The following is an 11082-nucleotide window of genomic DNA, read 5'->3' on the forward strand; positions in this document are numbered from 1 at the left end:
CCCCTCCACTCAATAGGTACCCCTAGATTGAATTTGGGGAAAATTAATTAATTAGTTTGTGTTGGGGGAGGGGGGAGTGGGATAAAGGGGGGAGGGCTTGAATTAAATAAAGGGGGAAGGGCGACTTGCAATAATCAGTCTCATAGGGGAAGGGGAGAGGTTGAATTAAATAAGGGAGGGGCATGAAAGATAGAGAGACATGTGAGACATAGAGGGAGGGGAATGAGGGAGAATTTATAATACTATCAATAGGTACCCCTAGATTGAATTTGGGGGCAATTGATTAATTAGTTTGTGTGTGGGAGGGGGGAGGGCTTAAAGTAAACAAAAGGGGAAGGGGGAGTAGTAATAATTATACACGCGGGGGGAAGGGAGAGGTTGAGTTAAATAAGGGAGGGGCATTAAAGACGGAGGGATGTGTGAGACATAGGGGGAGTAGGATGAGGGAGGATTTATACAAGGAAAGGGGCATACAATATTACTTTATAGTTTGGTGGTAGGGCTCTCATGGGGGGATAATTTTTTGGGTTTGAATCTTTTCTTGAACATTTGGGGAAGGCCCCCAAATGTTTGAATCTTTTCTTGAAAGTTTGGGGAAGCCCCCCCCTTTGAACGTAGTCTATGCATAAAATAAATTAAGACATCAAACATAGGTTAATTAATGCATAAATAAATTAAGCCATAGAGAAACATAGGTCGATATCACTTGTTGAACTTAAAACTAAGGTTTTGGAGAACTAAATGGGTCACTTATACACAAGTATGGCCTATTAAAGCTAAAACAATTTCAAAGTTATATGCGGTGACCTCCACTAAATACGTCATAATGGGTAAATTTGCAACAAAATGGGCCACTTCCACACAAATATGGCCCAATATGATATGATATAATTGTATTAAAATCCTCTTGAGACCCTTCAAGATTGTGGGACTATTGATCACTATAAAAAAAGAGTGATCGTTTACATTTGGTGAAATAGGCTGCTAATTATTTAATAAAGCTAATAATTCACTAAAGTTATGAGTGGTGACCTCCACTTAATGTAGAGACTTCTAACTTTAGTTCTATTGTAACACTAAGCAGGTCCACTCTACCTCCGTCGTTAATGCTTGATAGTGAAAGTGTGACAACATATGGAAAGAATTTGTTGAATTTGACATACAGGTGGTGTATAGATATACCATTTGTTTGGAACAAGGCATACATTATGTTATCTTATGCATCTGAATCTCGTTGAGGGCCATTATATTCTTGTACTGCATTTTCACTTGATGGGTCAAGTCTAGCTAAATGATATTTAATATGGACACGGGTAGGATCAAGGATTGTGATATATTTTTCAATATCATAGCCATGCTTCTTTTTAAAACTTTGAGTCTCGATTTCGAGCAATGAATAATTCTACTCACTTCCACCTTTGTTAAGCCCTCTTTATTTGAAACCCATTCACATCTCTTCTGTAAGCAACCCTAATAGAGTTGTCATTTGGAAAATACGGAGGTCATTTGGGAGCCCTGTAAGAATCCATTATTTTGTTATTTGCTTGGCTCAAAATAAAAAAGTTTTAGAGTGAGAAGCACAACTTTATATAGTTCAGCATTCAATCGAAGGTATAAATTTCTTAAAAGATAAACTGACATATTAAGGTTTCCACTCTCATTTTGAAGTGTATCATAAATGCTACGTCCAAGGACCCAAATGGCTTTCTAATATTTTGGTGCAAATTTTTGACATCACCATTGTGTTTGGCAGGTGAAAACCCCTAAAATGACATTTGAATCACTATATATGGACACCAATCTATCGTCGTATTTCTATCCAATGAGAATCCTAGTGACTCAGCTCATTCTAACCAAAAAGATTCAAAGTTTTCAATGCTCCTTAAGTTTTATTGTTCTTTAAAGATTTGACTAAGTGCCTCAATTGACTTGATTTTCTCCAAATTTTTACTTAACTATTTAGGACATTTTACATCATACTTTCAAGATGTCTAATAAAGGCTTCCAAGCCTTTTATTTTATCTCTGTCTTGTGCTTTTTTTTTCACGAGAACAAATCTGATTTGCTCCAATGGAATTGTTCGTTGTAATAAAGCATATGGCTCACTCGATAAATAATCTCCATCGACTGAGTAGTGCTTTCACTACATCATTGGAGTATTGTTATGCATGCTAAACCAAAAGTAGTGTGGATTTGTGTATCTAATTAGTGCATAATATCCTTATTTTAAATATTGCTCTATGAATGCTCTCCAATCTAGCATCCTCTCTACGATAGCCACTTTTGATTCTTTCTTTCGAGAAACTCTAGTTTCTTTCCCAATTCGAAATAGCATATCATCCATTGTCAAAACATCCCTTGACTTCATCTCACTAGAGATAACACTAAATATCTAATTTATAGCTGACCGACAAGAAGAAAACCAACTTTCACTTCTTTAAATTTTTTCAAACCAACCAACGTAGAGCATAAACCAAATGTATATCTATTCTTGTTTTCTCTCCAGCAATTATCAACTTGTATACAAAAGATGCGAGGTAAACATCAATGTGCATCTCTGACCTTTCATATTGCTTTCATAATGGATGTTGCCACTCGATTACTATCGTGTTCATGCAAACTATCAATCCATACATCGCAAAAGTTTCAATATCCCTATACTAATACTTCACATATCTTGGCAAAGTTGTTGTATTCTGATCTATGCCATCAATGGTAATGGACATGGACTTACCAACCAACATGTGAATTAGCTTCCTCTCTCCAAGAGGCATACAACGTTCTAACATCCCATACATGATGTATATGGAATTTTTTGCCATTTTATATATCTCCCTCATTGTTGCTCACATTTATTATGTTCAATTGCATTTTTCAATTCATCACATCCTCACATTTTGACATACTTTTCTTGATGGTATCTTCACATGGAAAATTAGTCCACGCCAAATTTTATACAAGGTTGACTTTGAAATCATGCTCACGATAGTCTGTGGCAATGCATGGCCTTCAAGGATTACCAGCCCCGATGTTGTTCATTAACTCTTGCTTAGAGAAAATCATGTGAACTTTCACCCTAATAGATGCTACCAAAATTCACGGGTGGAGAGAGAGAGAGAGAGAGAGAGAGAGAGAGATGCTTCCATGAAAACAAACCACAAAGCATGTATGCAGTTTTAGCTCGGATGCTAAGTGTCCCGTCAAAAAAAACTACATTATTATTTTCACAGAAAATATCCAAACCACTATTTTCAGAACTTACAGGGCATCCACTAAAAAACAGCATTGCAATGAATGTACCTACCCTCCCTCATACACCCCAGCTTTAGAAAGGTATTTGCACAAATATGCATAGGTGATGCCATTAATGGGGTCAGCATCAGGTACCCTCAGAAATAGTAGCTAGGGATGCATGTTTATTTGAGTAATTAAGTCTCTCTCCATACAATGGCACTCAGTACTGAGAAAAATGGCATTAATTGTGGTCAATTTATCAGTCTAATGACATATCCTAAGAATGGCAGACAATCTTCCCTTTGACAAGACAGGTGAAAGAACATGATCCTCCATAAGGCCATGTCTTGAAGTGGAATTTATGAAAAGCATATAAAACAGGATATTGCTGCTCCCCCTTGACTACAGTCCAGATTTTAACTTCTTTGCAATACCAGCGATATATTTGCCTTGATGAAAAGCTTGTTCCAATTCCAGCTTGGTTGGTTGTCGACTACCATCACCTGCATATGTTCCAGCACCATATGGGGATCCACCTTTCACTTGTCCCATTTCAAACATGCCCCCACCAAAGGTGTAACCTACTGGAACAAATATCATTCCATGGTGAGCTAGCTGTGTAATCGCTGTCAATCTGTGGAAAAACACATCAGGTCAGCATGTCAGCTCCACATAAGCGTAGCTTGTAGAAGCAATGGGCACATCAATACCAGTTCCATACTCTACACTGAATAAAGTGAGGCTATGCACGTTTAAAATAAGCATGTGGACAACAGTAAGCTGTGGGCTGAGTGAAACAAGAATATAATAGATACATAAATTCTGACTTCCATGTATGCCATAAGTTTCGCCATAGTAACTCATAACTTTTCACATACAATACATATTGTCAGGAGTTTTGTGAGAGAAAAAACTTTGAAAACTTCACATACGCAGTTGTCTCTTGACCACCGCCCTGAGAGCCTGTACTGTAAAATATGCCAGCTGGTTTGCCTGCCAAAAGCTGAGAACGCCACAGGCCACCAGTTGCATCAAGGAAAGCCTTGAATTGGGCTGCCATCATTCCAAACCGAGTGGGGAATCCAAGTATGAGCCCATCAGCCTCAGCTAGCTGAGCTGGCTCTATGGTGGGCACCTCAGATTTGGCTGGAGCGTTCATCTTGTGCAGTACTTCCTCGGGGAGCGTCTCAGGAACCTATCACATAGAAAAAGCAAAAACCTCACTGATCATTGTGGATTCATCTATGGTTTAGCAACCTCAAATGTGAAAATGTGTCCAACTACTAAACAGCGCTACCAAATAAAATTCATCTCAATAAGTTTGCTATAGCATGCAGCTAGATACTCCCCACCCCAAAAAAGAAGAAGAAGAAAACAAAGTGGTAAGGGTAAACAATTTCTGGTATGACTTTCACACATCCATGAACAGCTTAAAATGTTGTTAAAGAAAAACGAACAAAAAATCAAAGGAATATACATAAAAAACATGAAACCAAGCATGAGCAGCTTATGTCAGAGCCAAGGAGTTATTATGGCCAAAACTTGTGACATCTGTATATCTTCACAAGATACATCTGATCTTCTAAACCTAAAGACTAAAGAAAATGGCTACCCACTTTGGATTGTGATTCTACATTCAGCGAATTTAAGCATATCCAAAGCAGAAATCACAAAGACAAACCACAACAACATAGAGAAAAGCCGACTTTCTTCATTACTTTTTGTGAATTATATGATTAAATTACTAAATTGAGACATAAAATTGTGGGAACATGATCAAAATGGTATGGTAAGATAAGTTACTCAACTATAGTTTTAACTTTTTTAATGGGTTTCTTATGTAGCTCAACTCTCTCTTGTATTTTGAAGTTGATGGTTTATTGTGGAATATATCTAGATGAATCCAGGAACATGCCCGAACTCATCCTCTAAAAATAACACATAGAGCAGTTTCAATCTCATGATAGTCACTCATAAGGATGAAAACCATAAACCCCATCACACGTAGCAAGGACTAGCTACTATGACATCCCCACTGATGTCATCAGCGCCCAACAGTGGGAGTAGACCATAGTATAAACATATGCTCTCACACATACAAATCCACATACCCACACACACTTGAGCATCCATTTATACAGAGGTCTTCGTACTGAGTTTTTGTCAGCACTCCGGAGGTGAAGGGCAGACTCAGCCGTGACAAAGACTAGCACTAAAGGAGAAGGCTAATCAAATAATAGTCCACATTCTGTTTATTGTGGATTATACTCTTTGTGTCTTGCATTCTCCAATCCTTGACAAAGCATTTGGCTTGAAAATGTCAGCAGCATTTTGGCACTCTGGTACTTTGGCACATATCCCAATGTAAAGGATTTCTGAGAATTATGTATATTACTATGCATATGTACTAGATACACAGTAAAATCAGTTTACAGCCTAGAAACGGCTATTTTTAAAGGACACGCATCCAAACATATCACAGGGAAGTAAAGAGACAAAATGTCTCATCAGTCCAAGTAAGGCTTCAAAAAGCCGATTAAAAATTGACATTTTGAAAGACAACATGACATACCAATAAATAGACAGAACATGCATGCAAGGAATAATGCAAAAAAGCCAACAAAGCACAAAGCTATCCACAAACTAGTCAACAATAGCTAAGGCACAGCAAGAAAGCCTTAATAAGAACTTCGAAGCTTATTTAAGGGTTGAGAAGTACAATTGGCTTAGTTAATGAAAACCAAGGGGATCATGCCTTTTTGTTGGACAAAGTAAGGTAAGTAAGCATTTTAGACTCCGAAATTCAACTATTATATGCATAATCATCAGTCCAGATGTTGCCTTTAATGATAATGAGATCAGGCAGCCCATTTTGATACCACTTGAGGATGATAATCCTTTGAACGGATTAAATTTCAGCCTGATGAGCAGCCACATGCTGAGTAGGATGTTTCAGATTTGCAGCCAACTATTGGGGGATGGACAGCCACTAGATGCTTCACAGCCCATTGTGTATCAATGTCCCAAAGATGTTACAGCAAGTACAAGTGTTACAACAAGTAATTACCAAGGATGCTCCAAGATAGCTATACAAGACAGCCTTATTTTGAAAAGGACCAGGGCAGCTACTGGGAATGGACAGCCACCACTTGCTTCGCAGCCCATTGTATATCAATGTCCTAAAGATGTTACAGAAAGTATAACTGGTACAACATGTAAGCAATTTAGTAAGGTGCGCCAAGTTAGCCATACAGGACAGCCAGGGTCAGCCTTCTTTACGAAGGAGCAGTGCAGCCAGCAAGCAAGCCATTGCTGAGGTCAATCATGTATCTTTTAGTAAATACCAACCCTTGAAAGAATGAAGTCAAATTTTTGTGTCCTTCACGTAAAAGTTCCATTGGAAAAAAAATAGGAAGGATTAAATAATCATGATAACAACATGCTCTAAAGAACTTTCAACGAAAGAAGACACTAAGAATTAATGACTAACAATGCTGTATATTAGTATAAGAACAAGGGATACTAAGGATGGTTGACTAACTATGCTCTATAAGGTTCCTTCCAATGTCTGAATAGTTGAAGGCCTCGTGTACCAATATTTTCAATACTTTTAAAGAATCGTGGGATGACTCAATGCCTTCCAGCTGACTGAGGAAGAGATTGAATTATCCAGGATAACAGCATGCTCTAAAGAACTTTCAACCAAGGAAGGGGCTAAGGATGGCTAACTTACTTGCTCTATATTGGTATAAAAACAAGGGCTACTATGAATGGCTGACTACGTATGCTCTTTACGGTTCCTACCAATGTCTAAATAGCTGAAGGCTTCTTGTAGCAATGTTTTCAATACGTCTAAATAACCATGGGATGATTCCATATTCCTCTAACCTCAATGAGGAAGAACACTCATAACTCGTGGTGTACTCAATATAAAACTTACACCTATCTTGTTGAGCCCAAGAGAAGTGATCAGTCCAACTTTAAGCTCACTAAGGAGTGCTTCACTTACAACGAATTCTAACTACAAGCATTCCAATAGAGTGTTGGAGCCTTGCCAGCCACAATTTTGAACTCCCTCCAAAGACCATGATCAAAGAGCCCCTTATGTTCAACGACATCTTCTTTGTAAAATCAACAAAACATTGACTGCGCAACCAAAATCTCATGATCAAGCACTAGACCGCTGTAGTCTAGTCATAGTAACCTCTTATAAAATTATCACTACAAAATGTTATCCTAAAATAATGTTGTAAGGAGGGTCCAATTTCAATAAACGTAAGCTCCCTCATCACGCTTTCAACAGTTAGCTATTATAGAAAAACAAGCTACTTACAATTGTTAGGCAGGATATTATGCAAAATCTTGCCTTGTAAGAAAAGAGCAAGTTTAAAAGGCTAGCTCATCAGGCTCTGGCATTAATCACATATGATGGATGATGCCACTTCCCAACAGTAGTAAATGGGTTAATCAACACACAAGTTCATCAGCTACAGCCCTGCTTATTTACAGAAACATGCCATCATAGCATCCTGTTCCTTGGGCTTTTGTGATGAAACGTTTTACCAACTGTCAATTGATTCAATTACAATTACGATGCTTTTAAGGTAAGGCTGAAATAGGATAAAACTCACAACAATAATTTCATGGCAAGGTGATTTCGGACAACACCATAAGGCAGTTCCTGAGGATAGCAGAGCTAGGTAAAACCGAAATGATGCTAAGGTATGCAAATACAGGGAAAACTTGAGCAATTTATACCCGCATACTTGCATCAAATTTCCAATGAATCCTGCAGGTCGGGCAATTACTAAAAACCAATTTACATGCGCATCCTTGTCTGGATGCATGTTTCTTCTTGTAACATTCGGATACACTGGAGCTTTTGCAATATCTTCAGAGACTATTTGTTCCACCACAAAGGCCAAGATGGCAATGGTCTTTCTCTACTCTATCAAGATTAACAAACCATAGACAAGCCTCTCATCAAAACTTAAAAGGCTTTGCCCACACTATCTTGCTCCCCATTCTCTTTGGTGTGAGAGCTTTCATCTAGAAGATGACAGCGTAAGATAACAAGATCTCTTGTTTTGCAAAGATGTCATGGACCTATAAACAAGTCCCATGGTACAAAGATTAACTTGCATGCATGCACGGGTTTCGCGTTGATAGTCTTTAGAATACGTATTGCCCTCCGTATATCAACAGTGCAGTCATTAAAAATGACCAGGCTTTGTCCTCACTATCTTGCTCCCCATTCTCTTTGGTGTGAGAGCTTTCATCTAGAAGATGACAGCGTAAGATAACAAGATCTCTTGTTTTGCAAAGATGTCATGGACCTATAAACAAGTCCCATGGTACAAAGATTAACTTGCATGCATGCACGGGTTTCGCGTTGATAGTCTTTAGAATACGTATTGCCCTCCGTATATCAACAGTGCAGTCATTAAAAATGACCAGCGCTCGTAGAAAAATACTGAGCTGGTTGCATTGCTACAGGTAGAGGATTTTCAAAAAAATCGGTGTTCTTGAAAAAACCATCATAAGGGCACAGGAACAGTTAAAACTAGAGGAAAGCACTCAACACGCTAAGTCACTACTGCAGGAACTATTTCACCTAAGTCACTCTAGCAGATAAACCAATAAATTATCATGCTTTAATCCTTCTCCCATCACCGCAAAGTTGTACTGCTGCCAGATACAAACAGGCAGATACTGACCACTTTCAACATAGCAAGGGTTTATTAACGCAAATATTTCAAGTTTTTCCCTTTACAAAGCGAAGAGACGAAAACTATTTTTGACTCGAACACCCCCAATAGCATTTGTTGTCGCAGGATCTCTTACTGCTTTAAAGCAGACTCTCAGGCTATTAAGAAACATACGACAAGCCTTTTGGAAGCGAAATCGACCATGATCCGAGGACTTCGAGGAAATACCGGCAGATGGGATAGCAGGTCACCAAAGGCATAAAGTTTGCATTTTTGGTAAAGCCGCAGCTACGATTCACTGACAATAAATGCATCTGCTATTATACTAGGCACAAAGCTCAAGTCCTTGAGAAGGTCTAGCCGTCTAACTCGTCAATGTCGTGAAGGCGAGAAAAGCAGTTGCAGGCACAAGCCAAAAAGGCAGCCAAACACCATCGCTAGTAATCGAATTTTGGAAAGAATAATTCATAAAGTGGCAGTGTTTAACAAATGTCGACCAAACGTCAGATCAGCGCTCATTATTAGCGATGCAATCCATCAGGGACTCAAGCACGCCTTCTCGTCTTTTTCCCGTATAATGCCAGATAAACACACCTGCCATAAAGTGGCCTCAACAGCTTCCACCGAGTCAGCGCCCTTCTTAATCTCTTCAGCTAACTTCTCGACATGTCCATACATGGAGTAATACCTGCTCACACAAAGAATCGATAAAGAAAAGTAAACGCTCTTGAAAAAGACAAATCGCTCATCAGTCATCCGTTGGACATTGCGCAGTAGATTCAATTCACGCGGCAATGAAAACGTTCGCGGGATGGTTAACCGTTTGCGAGAGCCTAGGGTCATGCAGCCAAGGAATCCGTGAGAGACGTGATCGAATAGGAAGTGCAATGGTGCGATGCAAACGAAGGCAAGAAAGAAGCTAACACGATGTAGATCTTGGTTGCCATAGCCCTTGCTGATGATGATCTTGAATCAAAAGACTCGGATGGTGGCTGGTTTCTTCTTCTATCTGCTGCTGCTGGTTCCTTCTTCTTCCTTCTTCTTCTATCTGCTGTTCTTCCTTCTTCTTCTTCTGCTATCTGCTGCTGCTTCCTGCTCCGCTGGTTTCTTCTTCTTCTTCTTCTTCTTCTTCTTCTATCTGCAGTGATGCTTTCTGCTTCGTTGGTTCTTCTTCTTCTTGTTTTTCTTCTATCTGCTGCTTCCTCCTCCGTCTGCAGATGAAGATGCTAGCTGCTTCTTCTCCTCCTACACTTTCTTCTTCTCCGTCAGATGAAGATGCGCAGAGAATTCTTTTCTGCTGCCAATTCCGCAGATGAAGATGCGCTGCAATCGTCCAAAATTCAAAGGCAGAGCGAAATGAGAGGCAAGAGAGCTACCGATTACTGGAGGAGGAGATGATGCGAGCAAAATCTGCTCTGGAGAATGGACAATGCTACGAAGAATCAAAGCAGGAGGCGATGCGAAGACTAAGGAAGAGGCAAAGGAAGGGAAGCTTTGCTAGGATTGAAGCATCGGTAGATTTGCTTTTATAAAACCAGTATATCTTGCCGTTTTTATAGGGTCAACCCTTTGACCAAACTTAACCCACCTCCCCTTCACTCGACCTCAACCTTACCACACCTTCCTCTTTTACCTAGTTTGTGTTACTCTGCCATTACTTGTCTTGCCTTCTTCCCTCTTTGCCCTCTCACCTCTGTGTAAGGACGATTTGGTGTTATCTCTGTGATGAGCATCATCCTCTAGACCCCCATTGGTAAGCGAAGCTGGCGATTTAGTGTGTCGTTCAGCACTGTAACATGGCTTTCGGTTCATCCCTTGGCCCCATCACACTGCCCATCAACGACACCTCGACCCCTCTCACCACTATGTGGGAGATCGGTGTCATCACCCTCACCCAGATGAGCATCATCCTTTAGAGCTCTGAGTGGACCATTTTTGGTCATCAGAGTTGGCGATGTTTGTAGCTCGGCATTGTTACCCGCCTTTCGGTTCATCCCTTAGCTTCATTGAGCTACCTATAACAACAATATGCATAACTATATCATCAGGTGGCTTCACTCTCGACCCTCTCACAAGAGATCGATGTCATCACTATCTGTGCGATGAGCATCATCACCCTCAACCCTCCCACCCAAAATGA

General features: G+C 39.7%; 1 protein-coding gene across 2 annotated transcripts; it reads right to left on the reverse strand.

Annotated features, from left to right (window-relative positions):
• Positions 1–3453: 3453 nt before the first annotated feature.
• On the reverse strand, positions 3454–10450 carry LOC147880495 (NAD(P)H dehydrogenase (quinone) FQR1-like). Of its 2 annotated transcripts, XM_087370548.1 has the most exons (5): positions 10319–10450; positions 9867–10187; positions 9537–9630; positions 4167–4429; positions 3454–3868 (listed from the first exon to the last, which is right to left on the reverse strand). In XM_087370548.1, the coding sequence occupies exons 2-5, from the start codon at positions 9887–9889 to the stop codon at positions 3637–3639; spliced, it is 612 nt and encodes a 203-aa protein (XP_087226674.1). In that variant the 5' UTR covers positions 9890–10187; positions 10319–10450; the 3' UTR covers positions 3454–3636. The 2 variants fall into 2 exon arrangements, with proteins under 2 accessions (XP_087226674.1, XP_087226673.1); XM_087370547.1 differs by having other exon boundaries at positions 9867–10450.
• Positions 10451–11082: the final 632 nt, after the last annotated feature.

The sequence above is a fragment of the Dipteris shenzhenensis genome, chromosome 32 (genome assembly GCF_047967505.1).
Source record: "Dipteris shenzhenensis isolate YYH24624 ecotype China chromosome 32, Dip_SZ_1.0, whole genome shotgun sequence".
In the NCBI taxonomy this organism is placed as follows: Eukaryota; Viridiplantae; Streptophyta; class Polypodiopsida; order Gleicheniales; family Dipteridaceae; genus Dipteris; species Dipteris shenzhenensis.